At 38.9% G+C, this 27,396-nt stretch overlaps 5 protein-coding genes across 6 annotated transcripts; 1 reads left to right on the forward strand and 4 right to left on the reverse strand.

Annotated features, from left to right (window-relative positions):
• The first annotated feature begins 53 nt into the window (after positions 1 to 53).
• On the forward strand, positions 54 to 3,827 carry LOC116308365 (uncharacterized). Its single transcript, XM_031718768.2, has one exon. The coding sequence runs from the start codon at positions 1,664 to 1,666 to the stop codon at positions 2,939 to 2,941; it is 1,278 nt and encodes a 425-aa protein (XP_031574628.2). The 5' UTR covers positions 54 to 1,663; the 3' UTR covers positions 2,942 to 3,827.
• Positions 3,821 to 7,494, reverse strand: LOC116308366 (uncharacterized). Of its 2 annotated transcripts, XM_089030153.1 has the most exons (4): positions 6,463 to 7,494; positions 5,889 to 5,984; positions 4,311 to 4,658; positions 3,821 to 4,197 (listed from the first exon to the last, which is right to left on the reverse strand). In XM_089030153.1, exons 3-4 carry the CDS (start codon positions 4,656 to 4,658, stop codon positions 3,964 to 3,966), a joined length of 582 nt encoding a protein of 193 aa, XP_088886279.1. In that variant the 5' UTR covers positions 5,889 to 5,984; positions 6,463 to 7,494; the 3' UTR covers positions 3,821 to 3,963. The 2 variants fall into 2 exon arrangements, with proteins under 2 accessions (XP_088886279.1, XP_031574629.1); XM_031718769.2 differs by lacking the exon at positions 5,889 to 5,984.
• Positions 7,495 to 9,473: 1,979 nt separating this feature from the next.
• Positions 9,474 to 12,021, reverse strand: LOC148910959 (uncharacterized). The gene is made up of 2 exons (XM_089030685.1): positions 11,800 to 12,021; positions 9,474 to 11,716 (listed from the first exon to the last, which is right to left on the reverse strand). The coding sequence occupies exons 1-2, from the start codon at positions 12,019 to 12,021 to the stop codon at positions 9,728 to 9,730; spliced, it is 2,211 nt and encodes a 736-aa protein (XP_088886811.1). The 3' UTR covers positions 9,474 to 9,727.
• Positions 12,022 to 16,255: 4,234 nt separating this feature from the next.
• Positions 16,256 to 19,016, reverse strand: LOC116308352 (tachykinin-like peptides receptor 99D). The gene is made up of 2 exons (XM_031718757.2): positions 18,931 to 19,016; positions 16,256 to 18,265 (listed from the first exon to the last, which is right to left on the reverse strand). The coding sequence occupies exon 2, from the start codon at positions 18,207 to 18,209 to the stop codon at positions 17,379 to 17,381; it is 831 nt and encodes a 276-aa protein (XP_031574617.2). The 5' UTR covers positions 18,210 to 18,265; positions 18,931 to 19,016; the 3' UTR covers positions 16,256 to 17,378.
• A 1,730-nt stretch (positions 19,017 to 20,746) lies between these two features.
• LOC148910960 (uncharacterized) lies at positions 20,747 to 25,295 on the reverse strand. Its single transcript, XM_089030149.1, has 2 exons — positions 24,656 to 25,295; positions 20,747 to 22,497 (listed from the first exon to the last, which is right to left on the reverse strand). The coding sequence occupies exons 1-2, from the start codon at positions 25,286 to 25,288 to the stop codon at positions 21,301 to 21,303; spliced, it is 1,830 nt and encodes a 609-aa protein (XP_088886275.1). The 5' UTR covers positions 25,289 to 25,295; the 3' UTR covers positions 20,747 to 21,300.
• Positions 25,296 to 27,396: the final 2,101 nt, after the last annotated feature.

The following is a 27,396-nucleotide window of genomic DNA, read 5'->3' on the forward strand; positions in this document are numbered from 1 at the left end:
AAATGGTTAAATCATCGAAGTTAAGACATATTAGGGGATATTCAGGGCATTTGGAGAGTGTTTGCATCCAGACAATGTATGACGAGTGACAAAATGCTTTCGGTTCGGTTACTTGAATCAATAGAGACCTTTAGATCCGACAACGACAACGAGTACGAGTACGAGTTTTTAACTTTTAAAGAGAGGCACTATCTTTTTGTATGCTTGATCGTGTACGTAGATTGAAACTTTAGTTTGTAAAAAATCGACTACGATTTAGTGTTAACCACGTGGACCACGTGTACAGGACCAATTTTAAAACTCGTTCTTGTACCCGTCGTCGTCGAGTTTGCAAAACTGCAAAATTCATAACATTAGCTTGATTAACAATTTACCCACAACACCCTTTGGTATCAGCTTCGATTATGTAAACTTTTCAATAAGACAACGTTCATTCAATTTGGTGTATGTTAAGCAATCATGCGATTAACCTGTCACTTAGGCTCATATCAAACGCCATACTGAGCCGAACCTAATGACATCAAGAAGACCGCCTTGTTATTCATAGTTTCAATAGCGCAGCGCACTGATTCTAAAAATAGCTTAAAGATTCGGACAAACATTGCATTCTGCTTAACCGCTACGAGTATCATACGAACCAATTTTATTATTTTTACTTAAAGTTACAATAATAACCCATGTAAACTAAGATCAACTGCGATCGGCTGTGAAAATTATCTGCTGAAAGTAAACTTGTAAGTTTGTCCGAATTTCGCCTTTGTCTTCGTTTTTATGACGTCACGGTTGCGCTGCGCTATTTGTTTCGGCTCAAGTGAAGTTCGGCGTTAAACCTGAGCCTTACATCGATGGTCTTTCTGTGTCGAACATTTTATTTATCTTATCTTAATAATTTGTTAAATGCGGGCAGTTTACTAGATAGTTTCGTGGTTCTCCCTCCCTACAAGGATACCAGGAAAACCCTCATTCTATGAGACATTAAGACCATGTGTCCAAATTAATCTGGATAGATTTAAAGTAACAACCTTTTTTATCCGTTTTGGCGTTCCGTACACACTAAAACGGTTCACATCTTTGACCAACATAAACGATACTTTCTAAAAGCGTCTGATACTCGAGAACTAATGAAGTTATCTGCGTGCTTAAAGTGGGCAGTTTTCGAAGATCAGCCAAGAGTTTTTTCACTCTTTCTACTTTGGTCTTATCTTGAGAATAACTTTAAGATAAAACTTTGAAAATCTGCATTTGAAAAGAAATTCTTGATCTGTGTTTACTCAGAGATGAAAATTTAATTTCAAAATCCATAAAACTGGCAATCTAAACTTATCTTTCGCATTATTTTCTGCCAAAATATCTCAAAAGAATTAAGGAATAAAATCTCAATCAGACTGGAAGCCACGGTTATGTGATATGTATATATAGTGTTTGAGTGCTCGCATACCTTTCTTTTAGCTTTAGAGTCAGAAGGATAATTTCGTGTAATCTGGATTAATATTTACTTTTTTGACAGTTTTCTCGTGTTTTTTTGTCTTCTTATTTGAATAATTGGTGTTTACTTTAGCGTGCTTTCATCACCACGACACAAAACGAACCCCGTTGCCATGAAGGCAAGCATTCGATACACATTCAATCCATCTTTGTAATGCATATGTATTAACATAAAGCTATGGCTTACAATTTTCGTCCATCAAGACCAAAAGCTTCTGTCAACCCTAAGCGAACGGCTAAACGCGAGTCGGTTTTCCAAGTAGAGCGAGGACCCATATCAAACCAAAAACGTGATGTCCAGCAACTTGATGAATTTCGGAATCGCTCATTTATGCAACGAGGATGTAACAATTTCCGAACGACATCCCAGCGTTCTGGTTTGACCATCGGCGAACAGGAGATTGAAAAATGCTCAAGCAAGACGACAGATTCTTCCAGTAGTCCAGGCTATCAAACGTTCTGCAGTGTACAGACTCTACCGTCTGTAGACAAGGATGTACTTGCAGCAAAGTTCACTCCAAGATGTTTTGAATACGTACAGAATTACCATCATTATATTCTCGATTTAAACAAATTGGAAAAGGGTGAACAAGTACCTTACTTGTCTCGCATGGAAAACAAAAATACTTTAAACTCATTTAAGAACGAAGGAAGAACGACCAAGGACAAATATCATACTCGAAACGGTTCAAAATCTAGCTCTAGTAACTATTTCTCAGGTCTACCAAGAAGAGCACCCAAGTCTGCTTCGCTTTCCAGGCGAGGATCTGCGGGTAATGGGAATAAAACTGACCTCAATTTAATGGTAAATAATTTCCCCAGTACCCAATCACAGCGAGGAGAAGAAGACAGCTCTAGAGGAGCAGGCAAAAAGGCCGAGGATCGTAAGGACACTGAAGATAATACTCTACAAGATTTGATTATATCCGAGATAGAAGATGAGCTTGACGACGGTCGAGCAAAGGAGTCGACGTCCGAATTTTCCAACTTCCATGTCGATAGCATCTATCAATATCCTAATCCCAGCACCACAGATCTACGAGTTCCCTCAGGGACGCCTGTTACCACTCCGCGCAGTTCATCAGTCCAACATTCCTTTCCTAATTTGCCGAATAATTGGTCAAGTGATAAGACAACAACGAATGGAAGTTTGCAAGGAGTCTCTTCAGAGGTCCGAAAACCTTATTTATCAGCATTTACCACTCGAATGCCGCCTCTTAAGGCGCCCGATATTTCTCTTAATGAGGAGCGCAGAAGACAAAGAAACACCTATATGCCGGACTACCAGCGCTATAGGATACTGTGTGACGCGTTCAGGCCTTTGTCACCCCAAGGGGGGAGGGGACGTAGACAAATTGATCGACATCGACCTAACTTTGTTACCTCGGAAGAACTTGACTATTATATAGATGTTGTAAATAATATCAATGCTGTTCATGCGTACTACAGCTACTAATTGTTTATCTAACAAATAAAGAAGCTATTCCGTGCTACGAAATTAATTTAGGATAAGCAGAACGTAGATAGCGACGAAACGAAGATGAGTTCTTCTCGCATTCCTTGTGCTTTCAGTAATGAAGCACGCACGAATTGACGGTAGTTTTCAATGCTATTCAATTACACTTCTTTGCAAAGTTGACTGCGCCCGCGAATGGCATCAGCAACCGTGCGTCCGTTCACAAACAGCACTGTTCTCGACCAATCAGAGATCGAGTACTATCTAAGCTACATAATAACAGTACATGCAGTTCTGTTTAGTCAAGCAAATTTTTCTAGGAAAAAAATTCCAAAAGTTTCCTAAGAAAAAAATTCCACGCTCCAGGTGGGAAATGAAAGTTCGGTCAATTCTGTGCAATTTGGTTTGAAACGAGTACTATATTTCCCTTAACCGTAAGATTTTCGGGGCTTTTTCATTGGCTGATCCCAAGCCACCACTGAGTCGTAGATTCGTTTGTAGTCGAGCAGCGAAATTCTGGGTTAACTTCCCCTTCCTTGTACTTGCCAAAATAATCACAGCCTTTACGTCGACACTGGTTTCTTCCATCCCACGAACATTCTCGACTGATTCCTTGATGGCTATCAATCAATATGTGCACCGTATCTTGGCGAAAGTGGGAAGTACAATTCCAACAGCTTTCTCCACGAATATTAATGTATATCACTGTAAAACATCCATGTCGACTGCTGTAGTTCACAATATCTAGGTCACTTAGCTGGCCTTGGACATAGTCTGTCTTGACTAATCCATCGGTGTTGTAGTTACAAGAGGCTCTCCAGTGAGTTGCGTGACTTCTGATGCCTTGCATGACAAAGCGTGACACACGGTAATCTTTCCAGTTAAAGCTTTCTTCGCTGGTGGGGAAATCTATCGTCAATGGCTTTTTCATATATTTTACTCTCTTCGAAAAAGCAAACGACTCGATCAAAGTCCACACCATCCCCGGCTCTGACGTCATATCACAGTACACCTTCAAAACTTTACCATTGGTTGTTTGGATTGGATAGATATTTGGCACAGACATGTGCCTGTACGTACGCTGCACATGAAGGAGGAATCTGACAAACTCTTCCACCAAAACCCTGTGCACATTTGCACTGAAACTTGTGTGTGACGTTTTGGCACGTCTCGATGCAGGTTCCACCGTTAAGACAAGGTTTAGAATAACGACAACAGCCATTATTACACTGACTTGAACAACTAACACTGTTGGACTGCGATAGATTAAAAACTCTTTTTAGAAAAATGACAATTCTAGAAGTGTAATGAAGGAGTTTTATAAGTAGTAAGTGCATAAATTACAGAATTAATATTATGTTTATTTCACCTTTCTCAACTGTTGCTTCAGTTCGTAGTACTTGTATCCAGGCAATCGTTTAAAAAGGTCAGGAGCTGTGTGTCTGTCCTCGTCAATCAGCTCACATCGTCTACCAGATAGTTGATAGGACACACATCGACAGTCATTGATACAGACACTGAAGCACTCCTGTACGGTATTGGTGGTCAGATTTTTGTAGGATCGTCCAGTCAGGGCGTGGTCTTTCACGTGGTCACTCTCATTGAATTTGCCAGTGTATCTTACAACTGGACACGTGTCTTGACTGAAGACAAGCGCAAACACCGAGCAAAGAAGAAGGATGAGAAAAAATGGCGCGAATTTCGCCCACCAACACATCTAGAGAAGGAGACAAAATCAACAAAAATAACCTAAGACCGAAACATCTGTACAATCTCTCTCTCTCTCTCAAAAAAAAAAAAAAAAAAAAGGCCAGAGCCAAAAGTCTAACTAAAATTATCATTGAATCCTGGCTTCAATGCTCTAGCAACGGTTATCCTTAAATTTTTCTGATGAAGGCAAACACTGAGGCCACGTTCATCGACATCTGTACCTAGTCTAGCGTGCACTTAGTTTCTATCCGCTCTGAAAGTCGCGCGCAGAAAAATAATTTTCAGCTTGTCGTATCGTACAGAACCCAGAATGGATTAGTCTGTACCTTTGAATCTTTCACAGTCACACAGAATGTTCCTTTATTATCCTTTTATAAGCTTTGAGTTTTGGAAATTAAAAAAGTGACTTTAAAAGTAGTTTTTTATGGTGGAACATTTAGGATACGGATGAGGACTACATCCCGGGCGGAGAGTGATACATGTAATGCAATCGAATTAATATATTCTAATGCAGGATTTTTTTTATTCTGATCTGAATTTATTTATGGTCTTTGGATTTTTAACATGCTAATTATGATGCATTGCGAGTTTCGATTTGACCGAGTGAGAGACTGGTTGTCAAAACAAGATGGTGGAGCAAGTCGCTCGGCATTTTGCTGCTTTTTGGGAACTTTGATCGAAATAATAATAATGAAATCGCAACACAATCCAATAATTTTTAGCGATCATATGATCTTAAGGTTTAAAACTATCATATTAAACAAAAAAAACAGCGAACCCTGATATGCACTTTAAGTGAACAGTCAGAGTTGATATTTAACTTGGAAAGGCGGTGAATGAGTACAGAGTCGAACGGTCCGAAGAGAGAGAAAAACGAATGTGGATTGTTCACCTGCAGCAAGATGTTGTACATCCGTGTTTGAAATATTTTCGAAAGCTTTTAAAGCTTTTGCTGCACGTCGACATGCTAAAGAAATGATGTTGTAGGGCATATGATGATGGTGGTGCATTAGTCGATCAGGAGAATAGCAGTGTGTTGCATATTTTAAGGGGGAAAACACAACGCTTTTAATTTTAGTTAAATATATTTTTCAGCAGTGCATATGCCATCGTTAGTATAGAGTGGAATGGATAACAATTTTAGAAAGTTGAATAAAAACAGTGAATTTTCAAAGGACATCATTTTTTAATGAAGCTGGTGCATTTTTTTTCACATTTTCGTATTCAACAAACCTACCTTTAAGGATAAGTTTCGTATTATTCTTGAACACTGTTAGCCGTCAGAAAGATGTACACGGAATCCCTTCGACGATAAAATCGTCGCCCGGCAGTTCTAAATGAAAGGGAAACTCGCTGTATTATCGATCAAGAGGCCCTTTTGTTTTGTATCAAGGCCTCAGGTAGTTACGAAATGTTTTCCCCCAAACGTATTTCCATTAGAATAGCATGGTAGCCTTGTCACCTGTTTCGTATTAATCCCGACGCGGTTTACATCACTTTAGTATTTTTCAATTCTGTGATAATGTTATATTTTTTGCTACTGAAAAAACTTAAAAATTCAGAAAAAATTGTTTCAGTTTCCCTGAGTCCCCTTGTCCAACACCATGGAAATATCAACACAACTTTAGAAATTCTGGTTCCCCTCTCTGATTACGAGTAACTATGCTCTGCATGATCAAGCACAAAACATTTCAAGTTAATCGTAGCGTAATCGTAACTATTTTTTCGTTTCCACGGAGGACTCGACTTGAAATGTTTTGTCCTTAACCACTCAACCAGAATATCGAAAGCTGGCTTTTTAATGAACCAACCTATTAAGATTTCTTTTCAGGCCCCGTCCACACTATGCCGGATGAATTTGAATCTGTGACGTGGGATGTTTTTCCCGATGACTGGGATGGGGCGGACTAGCTCGTCCCACCGTACACACACGTAGACTTTTATGGATTTTCTGGTCTTTTATTCGCTTGGTGGTTTCCTTCGCTTGTCTGACTATTGGTCTGTACACTTCTCTTCTAACTCTTAGTGTGAATTGGAAATTGAACTTGAACTAGAACTCGAACTCAAAAACAACTAACTCTTAGTGTGTGCTACAAGCACTTAAGTATTATTTGTGGTCTATAGAAAGTGACGTCAAGCCGATAATGACCTGACGCTAACTGTGATTGGTCAATGCGACTCAGAGGAGTTAATGAGCTAGTTCCCAATTCCCGAGGAGGAATTTGAACTAACCCAAATTCCTATGATTTACTCAACTCTAAATCGCATAGATCATACAGTAGTCGTTATACACTTAACTTAACTAATTACCACTTGAAAGTGATTCAAGTTTGAAACAAAAATGAAGGAGATTATTGAGACTAAAGTTGGGGCGTCAATAGATTGTTGACACACCCGATTATGCAGTACTATCAGAGAACAAAAGCTTTAGAGATGTCAAAAGTGAATAGAATGTTTGCTCAGATGGCCAACAACTCCACGTGCTGAGCTGTCGACCTTAACCTCAAGCAAACCATTAGGACTGACATTTTGGTTCTGAGAACACGTTTCTTGCTTACCGATCAATTCATTCTGTTTAACTTTGACACGCGTTTCTGTTCTCCCTTGTGACATGTGGAACCAAAATGTCGAGCCTATTCATGTAATCCTAGAAGTAACACTCAGAGCAAATAGACCTACTTTTCTTAATTGATTAATTGATTCCTACTTAAGTTTCGTGCTTGATAATCTGTTTTCTATGATGATCTACAATAATCAAACTTGACAAACATTTTGTCCTATGACAAATCCGAATTTTTATTTATTCGGTTAGGCCTACCGTCCACACTAGTCCGGGCGAATCCGGAACGATTCTTCACCGAAAACGAATTTTCGAAATGGAACCGAATAAATAAAAATTCGGATTCAAATTTATCTGGCATAGTGTGGACGGGACCTCAGTCTGTTCAAGATAGGTTCTCTTTTCTAAGCTCATCTTTACCATAAATATTTAATTTCCAAACTCGTTTTATCACACAGAGTTTAATATTAGTAAGATGTTGCTGGAAAATGCATGAATAGACAGTCCCCTTATTAGACTTATTCCTAACCTAAAGAGGTAAAACAATGGGGTATAATGTTTCTCTCTTAAGAGTGGATGTCAGAAAAAATCAGACATTTTTGAAATTTCGTGGCAAGTGTGAAAAATTCGATTTGTCTCATATTTTGAAGGGAGGTAGGCTATGATGTAATACAAGCCCCTACACACTTAGTTTTTGAAAATATTGTTTTATTCCCAAGAAATTAAAATATTTCTTTCGAGGCGTCAATATGCTAATTAGAGAGGTCTAAAAATGAGCAGAATTACAGACCTCCTTTGCTAAAACTATACAAGATTAAACCTTTAAAATATAAAAAAACTTCAAGTATTCTATCTGTTTAGTTAGTAGAGTGATTTTTTCGCGTGTAACTTGAATAAAGAATTTTTAGTAGATTTTTTTACAGGACATACTTTCAGCACTCTCAAAAGTAGCTTCAAAACAAGTGGCAATTTTACTATGGCCGAAACATTGGAATCGTTTTATATCCAAGCTATTTAAAGAAGAGGAGTTTTTCTTCAGCTGTACAAAAAATTAGCTTGGGTAAATCAGTTTTCGGATTTTTACGTTCGGTCAAAGTTGCCGTAATGAGCCGTTTTTTCGGTCCCGGCTTAGCTTTTGAAACGAACAACAAAGCCAGCCTTCTCACTCACTAACCAATACTTGAAGTTTCACCAATGCTTCTACACTTAACTATATGCTTCTAACCATGCCAACCTTGTCAATGTAGAAGTTTAAATCCTTTTTTAGAGATTTTAAACGAAGATCCGGTGTTGTTTTGTCATATTATAAACGTTATCTGTATCAACAATGGCTTTCAAAACAACGATTGAATTCGTCTGCACTATTTCGCAAATTTCAGCCTTTTAAATGAAGATCGCTTAGATTTCCATATTTTTCAAGTGCTTAAGATCCCACTTGATTTCTGAAGCTGAACAGCGAAAACTATATATCGATATTTTTGGGAAATATAAAGAACCGCATTTATTGAACATCCTTCGACTGATAAACGGCGACACCAAGTGATAATATACATAATTGGTCTAATATTTGATTGACGGGTCGTAATCAGGAATCGCGCTTTTACGCCTTTATACACTTGAGAACTATTTACTTTTTCCGACCTTTGAGTAAAAACCTTTCGTTTCGAAGATTCTGAATAGTTATTGGTAGCCCAAAGAATGCATATTACATGATTATTTTCGAGTATTTTCGATAAAGTCGATTATTTGCGTTTGCTTGAATTATTAAATCTTACGATTCTATATTTCGTAAGGGAGCTTGCTTCCCGTGTGATTCCTCCGCCCCCCCCCCCTCCCCCTCTCCCCTAAAAAATGAATGCTCCCTAAACAAGAATTTTTACAAAGTAAATGTCAATCAAAGGATACTGGATATGCTGTTACGAAGTTATACATATATACCGTAAAATTCCGGCTGTAAAAGTCCTGTTACACGAAATATGCAGTTTTTCTTGCAAGATGTATTGCAATGCTGTTGAAAGCAGAACATTGCAAGTCGTAGGTGAGATGTTAGACGCGCGCAACTCTTCGCAACTTGCGCTTTTTTTGGTCTGCGATAAAACCGGATATATCAGCGGGGCCTATGGAAGAGCTGCGCTTGTATTGGTAATTTGCAACACAAATTGCACTGCATTTTGCGAGATAGGTGTGACGTGACAAAAAGTAGAAGCTCATTCAATATTTTTGCAGATTGCAACGTTGCATTGCAAGTTTCAGAAAGGGTGGTGTTACATGTGCAATATTTTTTCCGACATGTAATGCAACGGCGTTTCATTGCAATTTGCGAGAAAAATTGCCTCGTGTAACAGGGCTTTTATGAGTTTCCACGTCTATGAGCCCACAAGAGCCCTCTAACCTGCAACAAAAATATTCCTGTTTTACGGTAATTTAAAAATTAAATTCACCAGAATTTCTTTTAACGAAATTTTAGGCGGTAAAAGGTCTGCTGTGCTATATTGTCGTCAGCTATCTTAAGAAAGTCAAGATTGCATACAGCTGCAGCTGTTCATTACCAAACTAACAATGAGATCGATGTATGGCTTTTTCCGCTTCACTTGAATACCAGACGTGTCCAGGTCACAGGAAGCGCAGATCTCTTGCAGCATGGATATTGAAAACTTAGATAATCGTGATTGGGATTTCGCAAGTTCACAGATGTTAAAAGTGTCATATATGATTGGATGTTGAATTGCCAGAACACTTAATACCTCTCTTCCAAGATCATTTAAGGCCTTTTCTCTTGAAGCTTCGTTGACATTCTCTTCAATGTTTTCGTCTTCATCGATTTCATCAGGAATGACTTGTTTTGCTTTGACTCTTGAAAAGAAGCTCGCAATTTGCTTAGAATTGAGAAACTCTTCGGGACCAAACATGCGGACACCAACTGCGTTTTTTGCTTTTCTCATTGATTTGGACGCTGTAACAGGATCTACCTTATGTCCAGTTTGTTCGCCAATCTTGAATAAGCCCATTAGATATTTTTTCTGAGCTTCAGAAAACCGCTTTCTCTGCTGTCCAGTAGATTTCAACGCCCATCCCATATCAAGTATAGGTAGCTCTTGTTCCAGCTCTAGAGATGGAATATCGGATGCAATTTCAGGTATGGCACTGGTAGCACCCTGCTCTAGCTTGGTTGCGTAGAGTATTATTGCTTTATCAAAAAATGTTTCGTGTTCAAGAGCATATGAATGCGCACCACAGTCAAGGTGATTTTGAAGATATGAAAACTTTTGGAAAGACTTAACACATCCCTCTTCTGGGCAGATGAATAGTTCTGAAGCTTGTTCTTCAAGGCTGCTACTACAGTCTGTGTCGTCATCATCACTTTTTTCAACATTTGAGGAAGGTTGGACTGCCTGGGTATCAAATGCACTTGACGTGGATTGCAAACGGCGTCTGGCGGTAACTGCAACAAACGAAGCTTTAGGACTGGGCATATCGGTGTTGGTACTTAATTCTGTCGAGGCATGCTTGGGGGGTACGTTGAGATCTTTCCACTCGAAAAATTTTCCAGGTCCTATGCCGTACGCTCTCCAGACTCTCAAACCCTTGTCGCTATAGTTAAAGTTGCTCAGGAAACTAATACCTTTCCATTTGATATCCGGAAACTTTGAAGCAGGTTGATTGCCACATACAGTCACCCTCACGCCAGGAATACCTCCTGATGAATCTATGGCTTCCATCATTTGCTTTGGAGATTCAACGTCGTGACCTGAATTAAGGTATACTCTCATCTTGTTCTTAATTGTTGCCGCCTTTCTATCACAAGATCCTTTTCCTCCTTGCGGTTCGGAAAAGTCTAGCTGGGACAAAGTGATCTGATACTTTGAGGCAATTTGTTGCAAGAACAGCAAGGTCGAAGCGGCATGATAACATCCTGCATTGTCTGCTCTTAGGTAAATGGTTATAATTTCAGGCGCTATTGTTTTGAGCTGCTGAAATACATCATCAACTATTGCCAAAACACTGCTGCTTTCTTGGCTGCAGCTTTCAAAAGGATGCACAAATGTTAGCATCTGCATCTCGCCGTCTTTGTCTCTCCTGATGGCCACGGTTATGTGCCACGATATTCCTCGCTTACCGTACCAATCGCTCTGACTCTCTCTATATTTTCGTGGCAGAAATTTCATTGCCCAATCAAGAATGAGAAGGGAAGACTGTGCATTCAGGTTTTTCAAGATGTCAAGTCTTGATTGATCTTGATTCACAGAACGAAGAAGATGCGCCTTCCATGCCAGAATGTTTTTTGAAGCTTGTTTGAAAATATAGGTGAGCTCTTCCGTTTCACAGCTATCGAAACTCTCCAGGGTGGTATGTATTTCGTGCAAAATCGCAGTAAGTGCATCACATCTGTCACATCTCAAGTTATGTTGGTGGTTACATGAAGAAATGAAGCAATCGTCATCCGGAAAACTCAGTGCGTAGGCCCTGCAGTGGTCGGGAACCTGCGAACTCGGTGACACGTGCACCTAAAAAAGAACATCATTTATCAGAAGTTATAATACTATGATCATGGGGTATCGCGTGAAAATGTCCAGCTATGAGTGCATACCTTGTAGTCACTCTTTAAGTATCGCTTGGCACTTTTAAGTTTCTCGGTAATGTCCTTTACCCAGGAAAGACCTTTGTACTCATCGCCAAGCTTTTCCACCACTTCTTCTAAATCGTCAAATGCCTTGGCTCCTTCCGCAGACACATTGTCTAGGCCTTGAAGTGACTTTCTCACAGTTGCGGCGCAAACGTTTAACACCCTACACAGTGTGCTGCGACTCATTGGTTCAAAGTCCGATTCCTTGCAGTAACTCTGGTATTACTTCACTATTTGCTCGGGGATAAGCATCCGAATGACATTTGGCACTTTGATATCGACATTTGTAGACAATGTAAGTTTCCTTTCTCCAAAGGGCAGGTCCTGGACTACGTGGGTGCTCGTTATAAAGGATAAAAAATGATCTAGTTTATCTGATGAAATGCATATCCTCGTTCTCCTATCATTAGGAACAAGTGCACCTCTGCCGTGGAGAAGACGATGGTGTCTGGCTATGTTGAACCGATATATTGTTACGTCAGGTAGCCATCTCTTTAACTGTTTGAAAGTGACCGTATCCGCTATTATTGATAGGATCTGCCGTCGAGTACTCCAGTGAGAGGCGCTGTTGTAACATTCTGTTAGAGCATTCATCAGAGCAGAGTCAAAGTTGCTGTCGGTTTGAGATACATGGAACACGGAAGCAAAAAGCATTTCAGTATCATTTGGCGCAATCTCTTCCAAACACGCACTTACAACTTGCTTCGCTTTCCTTTCATAACTGCGTTTTGTTCGACTCGAGGCTTCATCCCAAGGCTTTGTCAATGAATTTCTGATAGGACTAATGTCTCTTGATGCAAGGTACGTATTGAGGAGATCTCTTGATGACTTGTGGTTGCCATATGCCGAGAGTTTTGAGGTTTCTGAAGGCTGGTAGGTACTGAAAGATGTGTCGTCGTAAGCCGAGAAACCAGGTGATACAGCAACAGGAGTTGAGTGCTTAATATTGAAAAATACCTCTTCTTCTTCGTCCTACACATACAAAGGTTAACGATAAGCGTTTCTTCTCTTTTCTTTTCATTTTCAATTATGTTTCATTACATTCTATTATTATTCTTTGTCTTTGTCAGCCCGTCAGATCTTCTGTCGATTCGTACATTCGTCCGTCCGTCGCCGTCCTTCCTGTTCCTAAATCCTAACACTTCATCCATCCACCCATCCATGAATCCATCCCTCCATAATGTTTTTTAGTTTCTCTCAATCGCTCTTTCTTCCTTCCTTCCCTCCTTCCCTCCCTCCTTCCCTTCTTCCTTCCTTCATTCATTCCTTCCTTCCTTCCTTCCTTCCTTCCTTCCTTCCCTCCTTCCTTCCTTCCTTTCATCTCCTCATTCATTATTTATTATCTATATTATATATATATAGGGCATTGCCATCCTGACTCACCAAAGTTACTTCAGCAAACTCCTGCGTAAGACTTGAAGTACTATCATCTTCCACTTTTTCTTTCATTTTTTTCCGGCAGTTTATACAGACTCCTGGTAATAAGAAATGTTAGCATAATTGTTGTTTAATATCAATGCATAACGTAATAAAAAAGGTGCATGATTGTTGTATACTAAGGGACAGGTCATTATTCATCCTATGAGTGTGTGTTTGTGTGGAGGGAGGGGGGTGGAGATTTAGTGTTGGTCGCAATTTTTACAGAACTGGTGGGGGCTCAGGTATATATTGACTGGAGGATCACACGAAGATCAGGGCGTGGCAACCACTATTAAAAAAACGTCGACAATTTAGCGATATGTATACATATATATGTATCCCCCTTTTCCCTATTGTACATTTTTTTACATCACTTTTTTACCTGAACCAACTTGAATGAACATGCCAGTCTCTTTTAGGATAAACCTAGACGATTCACTGCTTAGACCCCGGTCAGCTTTTGGCACACGTTTTCCGCTTTTTCCATGGCCAGAGATCGTTTGAGGAATTCTACACCTGCTGCTTGCCCCTCGGCTCCATCCTACACCGAGGATGGAACGGTGGTTTGGACATATCGTCATTGAAGTTGCATTGGAAGGAATTCTAAACATAGATACTCGGCACAAAATCAACTCAACTTCTGTTTGTGGTCCCGTGAACTTTAAACTTGCTTTATGGCTGGAAATATCTTTACAACAAGCTAGTAGAGGAATAATTTGCGTTTCGTCTTTAGGATGTTTTCGATCGATGCTGCAATTTCCGCCAGCAAGGGCTTTAAACGAACAATAACTTTCCATATTTTAATTTTTAAATGACTTAAATATTTCGAAGTCGTGATCACCAGCAATGTCGTTTTAGGGAACACCGCACGAGTAAAAGCGCGATTCCTGATTACGACCCGTCAATCAAATATTAGACCAATTATGTATATTATCACTTGGTGTCGCCGTTTATCAGTCGAAGGATGTTCAATAAATGCGGTTCTTTATATTTCCCAAAAATATCGATATATAGTTTTCGCTGTTCAGCTTCAGAAATCAAGTGGGATCTTAAGCACTTGAAAAATATGGAAATCTAAGCGATCTTCATTTAAAAGGCTGAAATTTGCGAAATAGTGCAGACGAATTCAATCGTTGTTTTGAAAGCCATTGTTGATACAGATAACGTTTATAATATGACAAAACAACACCGGATCTTCGTTTAAAATCTCTAAAAAAGGATTTAAACTTCTACATTGACAAGGTTGGCATGGTTAGAAGCATATAGTTAAGTGTAGAAGCATTGGTGAAACTTCAAGTATTGGTTAGTGAGTGAGAAGGCTGGCTTTGTTGTTCGTTTCAAAAGCTAAGCCGGGACCGAAAAAACGGCTCATTACGGCAACTTTGACCGAACGTAAAAATCCGAAAACTGATTTACCCAAGCTAATTTTTTGTACAGCTGAAGAAAAACTCCTCTTCTTTAAATAGCTTGGATATAAAACGATTCCAATGTTTCGGCCATAGTAAAATTGCCACTTGTTTTGAAGCTACTTTTGAGAGTGCTGAAAGTATGTCCTGTAAAAAAATCTACTAAAAATTCTTTATTCAAGTTACACGCGAAAAAATCACTCTACTAACTAAACAGATAGAATACTTGAAGTTTTTTTATATTTTAAAGGTTTAATCTTGTATAGTTTTAGCAAAGGAGGTCTGTAATTCTGCTCATTTTTAGACCTCTCTAATTAGCATATTGACGCCTCGAAAGAAATATTTTAATTTCTTGGGAATAAAACAATATTTTCAAAAACTAAGTGTGTAGGGGCTTGTATTACATCATAGCCTACCTCCCTTCAAAATATGAGACAAATCGAATTTTTCACACTTGCCACGAAATGTTTGAGTTTTACTGACATCCACTCTTAATTAAAAACTTTCCTAGTTGGGTAATATTTTGAATTTCATTTTTTTTTTTTTTTTTTTTTGAGCGTTTATTCCTGTTGCTAACAGGAAATGATATATCGAAGAAAGAATGAAAATTTATTCTAACGGAGATTTAATAGATTTTGTTGTATAGATAACGATGAAATACCAGGTTTTCTCTAGTGTCGAAAACTTGATATCTTTCACCAGTGGAAGATACCATATCTTTCACACGTGAAGATATCGCTGTTTACATAGTAACGTATTTTAATAAAGAATTTTTGAGCTTTTGTTTTATTCAAGTTTCATCGATATCTATATAATAAACAGAACATTACATGGCCGCTTGGAGATACGAATTTTATCTTCTCGTGTTCAATTTAGATATCTTACTCGTTCGCTGCGCTCACTAGCGAGATATCAATTGAACACTCGAAGATAAAATTCGTATCTCCGCGCTCCTCTATGTACAACTTGAATTCTTCTTCCGTCATTCTTGCATAACCGCGAAAAGCTAAGACAGTTCCTGTTTAATAACGATTTATTAATGATTAATTATTTACAAACTTTGTCATCAGATATCTTTCCTCATATAAATTTGCCAACCATTGAAATCATTAAAAATAATTAATAATTAACGAGTTTTAAATTATTCAGTCAGACGTTGTTCCAATCTTGTCTTCTTTCATATGTTAATAAATTATTCAGTTCAATATTTAAGTTATCAATTTCGTATCGGCGAAATATCTGACGAATAACAATATATTATTATTATTTTTAAGCAAGTGAAAACGATATTGCTATATTCATCTACAGGTGAAAATAACGCGGCGCTCGTTTGTCGATGTGTGCCGCTTCCAGAAATATATAAAATTTGAAGAAAAAACAACATTCTATCTCCGTTATTTATTAAATTCACTTGAGATAAAAATATATTAATATTAAGCATGCAAAGTCAGCACAAACGTACAAACTATAAAATGGATAAGGGTCATCCAAAAATTGTGAACGTTTTGTAAACATCAAAAAGAAGTTGAGCTCTTGTCGTTTTTCTTTTTTTTTTTTTTTTCTTCTTTTTTTTTTTTTTTTTTTTTTTTTTTTTTTTTTGGCGTCATAGCAGTGAAGAGTACAAGGTATATTCTCACTATGGAAGGAATCTCATTTTAGACATCGCATTCGATGATTAAATTGACCATTTTTTTTCATAGAAATGTACATCTTTTTTTTTTTTTCCTTCACGGAAGCAACTCATCCAATCACATTCGATGACAGAAATGTACAGTATGGAAGCGATCTTAGCCAATCACATTCGATGACAGAAATGTACAGTATGGAAGCGATCTTAGCCAATCACATTCGATGACAGAAATGTACAGTATGGAAGCGATCTTAGCCAATCACATTCGATGACAGAAATGTACAGTATGGAAGCGATCTTAGCCAATCACATTCGATGACAGAAATGTACAGTATGGAAGCGATCTTAGCCAATCACATTCGATGACAGAAATGTACAGTACGGAAGCGATCTTAGCCAATCACATTCGATGACAGAAATGTACAGTACGGAAGCCGGATCTTAGCCAATCACATTCGATGACAGAAATGTACAGTATGAAAGCAATCTTAGCCAATCAAATTCGATGATAGAAATGTACAGCATGGAATTCGAAGCAACATTGACAAATCACATTTGATGATGGAAATAAACATCGCCTTATTATGGAAGCAATCTAAACAAATCACACTCATAAAATTATTGATATCAGCCAATCATATTCGTTGAAAGAACTGTACATCGCATTCTTATGTGTAATGAGTCTAAACCAATTAATGCATATCCTCTCCTTACATGAAAAAGTCTTAGCCATTCACATTCTTTGTACAACTGTACATCGTATCCTTATGTAAAAATCAACATGTGAGTTGAGCGTTGTGTGCATAGAGTATCAAATGTAGTGGTAGTGCGTGTGAGCGAAAAGTGTCCCCAATTAGTGCGAAAGCGCTATATATATATTTATTATTTATTGTTATGCGTCATCAGTCTAAGCCAATAACATTCGTTGATAGAAATGCATATCGTCTCCTTATATCGAATGAGTCTTAACCAATCACATTCGTTGATGAAAGTGTACATCGTCTTTTCGCCAAGTTCATTAACCCGAGTATTTCTTTAAATTAGGGAAGGTTTGCTGCTGGAGACAATCCTCTCTTATTATACATGCTCTAAGCTGGCAGCGTATACATGTCTCTCATATGGCCTGACAGTATTACCGGGCTCCTGTCTCCAGAAACCCTTGTGGTTTTGGAGCCATGTATCGTGCGTAACTGTAGATCATTTGTAGCAGAAACAGTTTGCGATTCAAAAGGAACGACCCGAGTAGATCGATCCCAGCATCTTAATCTATGAATCAACGAGGCAACCTCACGTCTGTAGGTCCTGTTGCTCAGGCAATAGATGAAAGGGTTAATGCATGAACTGACGAAGGCCAGTAAATTAAAAACCAAGTAGTAAACATGCGGAAGGATTACCACCTCAAATTTCTTCAAAACCCAAAAAGTCTCGGTAGGAAACCAAAGAACCGTCAGGAAAAATGCTGCCAGTGCGCACATCGGGACAACATTCTTCTTTGCATTTGTGCTTTGATTTTGACTCCCAACAGTTTTGTTTGTTGCCATGCGAAACCATATGTGAGCAAAAGATACCCATGTCACGACACTAGGAATGTAGAACGTGACCGTGACGTGTAACACAAGGAACGCACTCTCCGCTTTGGCACCATAGGGGGGTGTAATCCATTGACACGAACCATCCACCATCTTAGCGATGAACAGCTCGAAAATCTCCGTTATCGACGCTGAGATCCATATAAGGGCAATATACGTGTACAAGCGGCGACGACCAAATTTGGATTTGTATTTGGTTGGCCTGACAACCGCATACCAACGTTCAATCGCCAAGCACATGACACTTGCATTGGAAGCTTTGCCGCAGACAAATAAGAAGTAGGTGGAGAAGACCGTTCGGCAAAAGACTTCTCCACCGATTCCTGACATCCTTGGGTAAGTGTTTAGTTGGAAGACATAGTTTGGTGTTAAAAACAGGAAAACACCTAAAGGATAATAAAAATTTCAGTCATCCAATTAATCTGATTCAGGTACATTGTTATTTCTACACGTTCATACGACTATTATTAATTATTCACCTCATTAAAAATGCATGCAAAGAGCTTTTTTTCAGTTTCTTCTTCTTTGTTTTTGTTTTCGCTACAAAGATCGACCCATGTACGATCACCAACTAGGTGCCCGGAAATGAAATAACCCATGACATACGAGCCAATTGTCTCCAATCACTCCTAATCCAACGATACCGATTTCTTTTTGTAAATATAAAAAGAGCTTGAGCGAATCCCTTATTATTGTGTAAGTCCTGAACAATACACTCGGGAACCAGAAATTGTTGTCTAAAACTGATTAAAGTAGTTATTGAACGCGTAAAGTAATCTTAGTCCCAACGTTCCCGTAATGAAAAACCTTATAAAGTTAATAACAAGGTTGCATAAATTACAATCTTTTAAATCCATTTTTGATTAAAGGTTATGGACAAAGGGCCATTCACTCGTAGAAACAGTTCCTCTTTAATGTTTAAAAAAAGTAGGGGAAAATCAGTGTTTTTCTCATCAAAAATTTTATAAAAATTGTCGACAAGTAACGTTTTCTTAATCCGTTGACGCACAACCCAAAATACGTTTTTAAAATACTTTTAATGCAAACTTACCTTGTAAAATATTTGTCAACGCCAAGTTGAAAATTACAATATTGTACGTTTTTCTCAACAGTGAATTATTTCGAAGAATAACACAAAATAACACTAAGTTTCCAGGTATAGACAAGGATGCAATGATTATATAAAATACTGTTTCGCAGGTGATTTCTTCGGTCGATGAGCGTGTAGAATGCCCGAGAGTCGAATTGTTTGTCATAGTTACATAAGGGAAAGAAAAGGCAAAAACGATCTATGTTCTATACAAACGATCTACATGCGAGCTAGACTTAATACAGGCTCGAAAACGATTCAGATGTAGTGTTTTTCATCTGTAATTATCGATATCCTTAAAACAGTTAAAGCGCGATTATCCGCACGTCTATTGGCAAATCAGTCAAAAAATCTTCATGTCATAGCGCTTCGTAGTAACGCGCTAGAAATGCCATCAAAATTTGTTTGTTTTAACTTTTCGGTGATTTTAAAAAACACATTTGATGTACCGGGTACAATTTGGTGTGTTTTTCAAGCTTACCATACAATAAGGGGACTAATTAGTACAATATCAAACGCCTATCAAAAAAAATACCTAGTCAATTTTGCCTATAATTACTGCGGTTTAACTTCATCGCTAAACTCTCACTTTGTAAGCGTATTCAATAATGTGGTGGCTGTCAAAAAGTTCAACTAACGAGCAAATGAAAATTTCACTCACTTTGCTAGTAAAATAGCACTTAAAAATCAATTCCGAATCATCTTTCTCACATCTGTCAAGTTTCTTTATACAACATTTTCACATCTGTCAAGTTTCTTTATAAAAAGGTGTGACCCTCCACAAAAATCTCAATCTCCCCCCTGCACAAAAACCTACCTTTCCTAAATATTATAATTTCATAGATCAAACTTACCACCACAAATGTCTGTTACAGCGAGATTTAAAATCAAAATGTTGTACGTTTTCTTGAGCATTGATTTCCGCCTCACGAGTAGCACACACAGAAAGATATTTCCCGCCACGGACAGGAACGCGACGACCCCAAAGAACGCACTCGAGACCTGCGTTTCCATCGATAGAATCACTATTCTTCTAAAGAGCTCCTGACAGTGATCTTCTTCAAAGTGAGTTGGTGTTTATCAAATCCTTGGAAAGTGTTGTCCCTCGACGCCTCTCTCGTGTTTTGTGCTCAGCGCTTTAGGCTTTAATTTTTTGCTGACTCTAATTATAAGCAGTCGAGACTTTACAATATGCTGTTTGCCAATGCCCACGACTGATGCCAGTTGGTTTAAAAAGTGAGAGAAAAGTGTTTTTTTTTTAACTACGCTGACCGACCTTCTTCGCTCCGTCTACAAATGAGATCAGTCAAAATCCGTGCAAACCCACGAAACTAAATTTCTCTCCTCCATAGCATCATTTTTGAAAAGGGAAAAAGCAATTTCTAAAGACTATTCTTTATGCCCCAGACGAGTTTAATCAATTCGAGTATCCAGGATCAGATCTAGAATAAGTAGAAGCTGTTTCTCAACACCTGTCTCTCTATCCTCGCTTTGTTTAATACCATAGACTGAATTTTCTATAGCAAAACTAGAAGTCCCGTGTAAACAAACCATTCTAGATAAGAATCAAACTTTCTATTTTAATTGAACTTGGTAGAATTGTGCTCTTTGTCGGCATAAAAGGGAAGACGTAGTGGAACAAAGCTGACAATTCTTATTTGTATATAAATATATATAAATTGGATAAATTCTTATCGGCGAGAGTATATGTTGGATTTATAGGAAAGTTGTTGTATTAGATTTGAAAATTAGACAAAAGGTACACTTACCTTGCAGGATAATTGTAATTCTCTGAGCCATACGGAACATTATGACCTTATTATGCGTACTTTCTTGCGCATGCGCAAGGCGCCCACGTTTTAAAGATCCATTATTATGCAAATTAAGAGACAAGGTATATAACCACGTGCAGAGCCAAGACCAAGCCTCTTCTTTCTTTGTGTAAATGTGAGGAAGGAAAAGCATTTGGCATCAAACATGATCAGGGTGGGTCAAGAGGACTACCATGAGTGCCAAGTACGGTAGTAAAGCTAAAGCCAGGTAATCATAACACCGGGTGGGAAAATAAGGTCATAATGTTCCGTATGGCTCAGAGAATTACAATTATCCTGCAAGGTAAGTGTACCTTTTGTCTAATTTTCAATTCTCTTTCACCATACTCCATATTATGCCCTTATTATGCGTGTTCGAAGAATGATGCCAAATGATAAATAGCATAAGACATATGTGATTTGCATTTCATCATCTATTACTTTTATTAGATTGCAAATGTTGAGATTCTTGTAATCTGAAATCTGAATTCTTACAACGAATTGTATAGTTAAACTAGTCTTATGAAAGGACTAAATTCGCGAATGATTGATCGCTTCGAACAATAGGTTTATTATAGAACCTGTTGAACGTATTGACTGAAGACCAGTCTGCATGTTTGAGAATATCTACTAGTGATGCTCCCTTGAAAAGGGCATTGGACGTCGCTGCACTTCTGAAGCTATGAGCTTTGTAAATTGACGTGTCTATTGAAGCGTTATGCAAAACTAGTTTAAGCCAACGAGCTATAGTAGCAGAACCGACTGCCTTATGGGGCTTGATATATGAAATAAATAATTGGTTTACTACAGATTGTCCTGCGAAACGCAGGGGCTGCGATTCTTTGATATAGGAGAGTAAATGTGCTTTCGGGCACAAGTCTAAGTCTTCAGCGAAAGCAGCAATTTCAACACGTAAATTAGGTTTGCCTGGACGTGAAGTCTTGAGGCGGTCTTTTACGACGAACACGATTTTGTCATCGAGAACTTTCATGTCTGAAAGGTTAAGGCTGTGAAGAGATTGGCATCTTTGGGCCGTAGACAAGGCGACTAGAGTGACAACTTTAAGGGTCAAGTCTTTCAATTTAAGTGACGAACACGGTGACATTGAAGATTTTAAATAGGCGGTAACAATACTAACGTCCCAAGTTGTATAGTATTTCGATTTCGGAGGCCTTCCCATGAAGATTCCCTTCATGAATCGTGAGACCAAGTAATGTGATCCAATTGCACGACCAGATACTGATTCAATAGTGGCAGATATGGCTGAACGGTAGGTGTTGACTGTACTATACATTTTACCGTCATTGTAAACTTTGTAGAGGAAGTTCAGAAATTCTTCTATAGGAGCTTGAAAAGGATCCAGCGATTTTGAACTGCACCAGCTACACCAGGATCGCCAGGCTGAACTATATTGTTTTTCAGTTCCTTTGGACCATGATTGGCAGATAACTTCGGCAGGCCCTGCTGAAATTCCCTGACTGCTGAGCTTTTGCCTGATATAATCCAAGCGGCTAACTGGAGTTGGTTTCGTAATGGATGTAGATGATTGTTGTGGCGCAAAATAAGCAAGTTCGGCCACTTGGGGAGTAGGATGGGTCGAGCGATTGACATCTCTAACATTGTCGGGTACCAGGATTGAGAAGGCCACACAGGTGTGATTATCAGGAGACGAGGAATCTTGTCCGCTCGTGCATGCACTAGAACTCTGGGTATTAGGCTAAAAGGAGGAAAAGCATATCCATTTAAGTCGTGCCATCTTAACGAGAAGGCATCACACGCATAAGCGTCGGGGTCGGGCGACCACGAAACAAAGCGTTCTAGCTTTGTATTTAGGCGGGACGCAAACAAGTCAATATCTGGGTTAAACGTGGTTTGGGTTAGCCAACCAAATACGGTAGGGTGAAGGCTCCATTCAGTTCTGTCATTAAAGTGACGAGAATTAAAATCAGCTTTTTGGTTATTTAGGCCCGGAACGTGCACCGCAGAGATTACAATATCCTTTGAAATGCACCATTGCCACATCTCTCGAGCCAAACTGTTAAGGGAGGGAGATTTAATTCCACCCATGTTATTGATGTAAAAAACAGCTGTTGTATTATCAATGCGCAGCTGGACATGAACTGAGCGGCGCTCACGAACAAAACACTGAAGAGCGAAAAAAGCTGCAAGTGTTTCAAGGTAATTAATGTGTAGGTCAGTTTCATTCACTGACCAGAGTCCACCGGTGTTGCGTGACTCGCAAAATGCACCCCAACCCAGTTTGCTCGCGTCACTATCAATTGTGACGTCTGGTGGAGGGGACACAATGAGGAGACCATTGTGGACAGCAATAGTGTCAATAATCCAATGGAGATCTGAACGAGCTTGAACACCTAATGAAGTTTTGTCCTCATAAGACGCCCCGAAGGAAATCAATTGTGATTTACACATTTCAATAGAGCGATAAAAAAGGCGTAGATATTTGACAGCGCGAAAGGCTGAAACCAAGAGTCCTGAAACCTGGGCGACTTCGCGGATGGAAGGCGAAGGGTTATCCAAAAGCCGTTTACTATAGGAAATAATTTTGTCGACCTTCTCTTCGGAGAGAGAAATAGTCATCTGAATTGAGTTTAACTCAAATCCGAGAAAAGACCTTGTTGTAGATGGCTCGAGATAGGACTTGGTAGTGTTGATAATATAACCCAGGCTAGTTAACAGTTCGCAAACTTGATGGGTGTGACTAAGGCATTGGTACTTAGATGCGCCTATGACGAGGGTATCGTCAATGTAGTACACAATACGTATACCCTTCGCTCTTAAATAAGCATACACAGGTTTCAGGATTTTGGTAAAAGTCCGTGGAGCTAGACAATAGCCAAAAGGAAGACATGTAAATTCGTAGAGCAAATTATCCCAGGAAAAACGCAAATATTTGCGGTCTTGAGGGTTTATAGGTATGCTGAAATACGCATCCTTAAGGTCAATAGTGGCCATGAAATCTCCTGGGTGTAATAGATGCTTTACGAAGTCGATGCTTTCCATCTTAAAGCGAATCTTACGAACGTATTCGTTTAAAGGTTTAAGATTGATAACTGGTCTAAGATCACCTGTCTTTTTCGGTACCAGAAACAAAGTAGAGATAAACTCGTTAGGGCAATGATTAGTCTCTACAATAGCTCCTTTAGAGCATAACTTCTGGATTTCAGATCGGATTAACACGCACTCATCTGAGGGTAAAGAGCGTTGTTTTGGGGCTCTGAATTGCTTCGGGATTGACTCGAATTCGAGTCGATAACCCTTGACTGATTGCAAAATCCAGCAATCAGAAGTGATCTTAGACCATTCATCAATCTTGAGAGCTAAATTGCCGGCCATTGTACAACTTGTTATAGAAGGTGTGACACTTACATTGGTCACTTGTCCTTGTATGAATCTTGTGTTTTGGTTTGGGGTTTGTTCTGGTTGAACGGGCGGCGTCGTGGTTTGTAGCTCTCGTAGTTGTCGCGATTGTCCCGAGCAGATGAACTCGGGTTTCTTCGGGATAAAAAATGATCCCTAGGCTTGTAGTTTTCGCGTTTGCGTTTTCGATTGCCTCCACTTCGATCATTTCCTGTAATTTTTGTGGCAATCCTGTTCGCTTTAGAGATGTCGTCTACATTCTTTGACAGGTCGTCGCCAAAGAGAAGCTCCGAGATTGGAGTGGATGGTGCACACAATGATTTATAACCTTTGCCTAGCTCGGGTTTAAGATGTTCTCGGCGCTTTAATGACATTTGGTAACCGGCATTGCCGATGAAAGAAATGGCCTCGGACAACGAGCCCACAAGATCTTTAGGATTCATTAGCTCTTTCTTTTTCTTGGCTTGAATCACAGTTTCAGTAAGTGAAACTATTACCTGGGCAGTCTTGACAACAGATTTTTGCACCTCTTGAAGTCCTAAGTCGGCCGTTTTGGCCCTGTGGGGCAATTCGTTCCAAAGTGGAGTATTTACTCGTGGAACGCACAATAGCCCGCAATTTTCGGGAGTGCGATATTTATCCACAAGAGGTTTCATTCTATCCTCCATTGGCTTCGAGGTGAACGATTCGTTCACTCGTTTGGCTAGGAAATCTAGCACTTTAGGACCTTTCGTTTCGTTAACATCACAAATCGACGGTGGAAATTCAGACTCTTCGGGATCCGCTTGTGAGTCAGAATCATCACTCGAAAGGTCATCGACTAGTGGATCACTAGGGTCAAACTCTTTACTAGAACTTTTTGGATCGTGTCCCGAGTCGGGAACAGAACTTGAACGTTCGATAAGCTGAGTCAGCTTGTCAATTTTTGAAGACATCTCATCAATTCCCAGATGATGATGCAGTTGGAGCAAAGTATCCTTCTTGAACAGAGCCGAGTCGGCTCGTATTGAAATATCTGGAGTATCATCCATCTCTTCATCGAAGAGCAAAGACTCATCTTCCTCGGCAACTTTCTTTCGTTTTGGAGAAGAGGACTTACTGGTGTTCTGCTTGTCAGTAGACATACTCATCGGCTGACAAAATATATACAGAGTAAAGACAGAAATGGTTTAGGAAAAACTCGCTTAAGTGAAACGAAGCGAGAGCAAAACGAGGGCTTACCTAGTGCGATAGCACGAAGAAAGAAGAGGCTTGGTCTTGGCTCTGCACGTGGTTATATACCTTGTCTCTTAATTTGCATAATAATGGATCTTTAAAACGTGGGCGCCTTGCGCATGCGCAAGAAAGTACGCATAATAAGGGCATAATATGGAGTATGGTGAAAGAGAATAAGCCGTTTTGAACTGGATTACCAAAGCATTAATGGTAAGGAAAGGTAGATTTTTATTTGGGGGCGAGAAGAGATGGAAGGTGACTATGGCTTCGGAGGGGAAGGTCATCAGAAATAATTTAAACTTTTGTGTAGGTGTCAAACCTTTTTTTTTTTTTTTTTTTTTTTTTTTTTTTTTTGAAGAAAGGTTGTTTATTGCTGAGTGAAAGGGCCAAGGGCTATAATCGTTTTTAAAGGTTTCACTGTGAGTTTCACAGCCCTTTCCTAATAAAAAAGGTACCTTCACTAACCTTCTATACATGCTCTGATTGAGCGTAAGATATATGAAAGACTACAGCTTGTTTTATAACCCGACAATAAATTGTCGAACGCTGTCGTTGCTCCAAATAGGTCACGTGTTATACTTTAATAGGAAGTACATCAGACGATAACCCCCATTACATCCGCACGAAGTAATATCCGTCCAGTGTAAAAACAAAATACGTAAAAACAGAAAAGAAAAAAAACTAAAAATTAAACATCAAGAATCAGTTAATTGTTGGCCGGATTCTTATTTTCAGTTAAGTCTCTTGATCTCTCGATCTGGTCAAACAGAGGACACCTAACCGTCTTACGATAAACAAATACCAAGAAAAATCAAAAACACAAAATGGCACTACAGATTTCGAAGTATAGAATGGAAATATCATATTGAAACTATATACAATAGGCCACATTTTATAGCAGTCTACACCTTATTGAAATTTTTTAAGAACTTTGTCATATAAAATAAAAACATAAAAAATAGGAATTAATCATATATTTTAATTATTATTCTAAAGCTCCTAAGGTTGTTTAGCATAACCGTTTTAGTATATACTAACGAGGTTATATCAAAAATTACAGTCAACAGAAAAAAATAGAAAAAAATAATCATTATTAATCCTTCTTTAGACAATGTCACTATGACCCACAATGCACTTCGGTCTTGGAATGCACTATTCAGTATGCAGTATTCAGTATTGAACCTTTTTTGAAATAGTAGCCTTGTACCTTCAAAACAGTGAGATGACATTTGTATGATGGCGTCATTTGACTCCCACTACCATAATGCTTTGCGAATTTGTATTCCCTCATGAGAATAGTAAGACAATTGCCCTATTTCACTATGACGTCACATCAAAACAATCTATTGTTTAAACGCAAAGGAACATGGTTGTCGGACGGGGTCAAATCAACGCAAATTGTTCTTAAACCCGTATCAATCCACGAAGAGAAGTAGAATAGCCAGCAAACGCTCAGAATATTTTTTAGTACATATTAACACATATTATATCTGAAAACCAGGCCATTTTAGATTAAACTGTTTCGCTAGGAGCAAATTTTGTTGAATTTTTTATTGGATTTGGCGATTCTGTCCCCCACATAAACAAGCAGTGACGTCATAGTGAAATAGGGCAATTGAGTAGGTCCATAACCGCGAGAGTACCATAAGCCATTCCTAGATTTTAAAAAAACCTGGGTGGAATTGGGTTTGCAGTGCATTGTGGGCTGTTTTGGGGAACATATCCTTAAAATGGCAGCTATTTCGTCCTCTAAAACAACCCCAAATGCACTGTATTGCCAACTCCACCCAGTTTTTCTCTAAACTTCGGAATGGTTAATTGTCGTACGTCTAGGCTCAAAACGCAGTCTCAACTATAGGAGAGGGTTACTGTACTCTGTATTTAAAATGGAATGCTGCCGGGTGCTGGATGGAAAGCAAAGCAAAGCAAGGTCATTTGCGACTTATGTAGGCTTTGCCAGCTGTGTCACCGAAGCAAGTGTCGTTGTACTCTGCGGCACAGATGTTTTTGTTTAAAGTACGCT

The sequence above is a fragment of the Actinia tenebrosa genome, unplaced genomic scaffold (assembly GCF_029948245.1).
Source record: "Actinia tenebrosa isolate PJP-AT-01 unplaced genomic scaffold, QUT_ActTen_1.0 PGA_scaffold15__27_contigs__length_11533743, whole genome shotgun sequence".
Classification (NCBI taxonomy): domain Eukaryota; kingdom Metazoa; phylum Cnidaria; class Anthozoa; order Actiniaria; family Actiniidae; genus Actinia; species Actinia tenebrosa.

Bases quoted from the DNA above. Each gene is read 5' to 3' on its own strand.
- LOC116308352 (XM_031718757.2), bottom strand. From the start codon at position 18,209: ATGTCAGGAATCGGTGGAGAAGTCTTTTGCCGAACGGTCTTCTCCACC.
- LOC116308365 (XM_031718768.2), top strand. From the start codon at position 1,664: ATGGCTTACAATTTTCGTCCATCAAGACCAAAAGCTTCTGTCAACCCT.
- LOC148910960 (XM_089030149.1), bottom strand. From the start codon at position 25,288: ATGAGTATGTCTACTGACAAGCAGAACACCAGTAAGTCCTCTTCTCCA. The intron at 22,498-24,655 runs GTAATAGTTTCA...TCCTCCTTTTAG, and splicing joins CTGTTGTCAAGACTGCCCAG to CCTAATACCCAGAGTTCTAG.
- LOC148910959 (XM_089030685.1), bottom strand. From the start codon at position 12,021: ATGAGTCGCAGCACACTGTGTAGGGTGTTAAACGTTTGCGCCGCAACT. The intron at 11,717-11,799 runs GTATGCACTCAT...GTTCTTTTTTAG, and splicing joins ACTTAAAGAGTGACTACAAG to GTGCACGTGTCACCGAGTTC.
- LOC116308366 (XM_031718769.2), bottom strand. From the start codon at position 4,658: ATGTGTTGGTGGGCGAAATTCGCGCCATTTTTTCTCATCCTTCTTCTT. The intron at 4,198-4,310 runs GTGAAATAAACA...AATCTATCGCAG, and splicing joins TGAAGCAACAGTTGAGAAAG to TCCAACAGTGTTAGTTGTTC.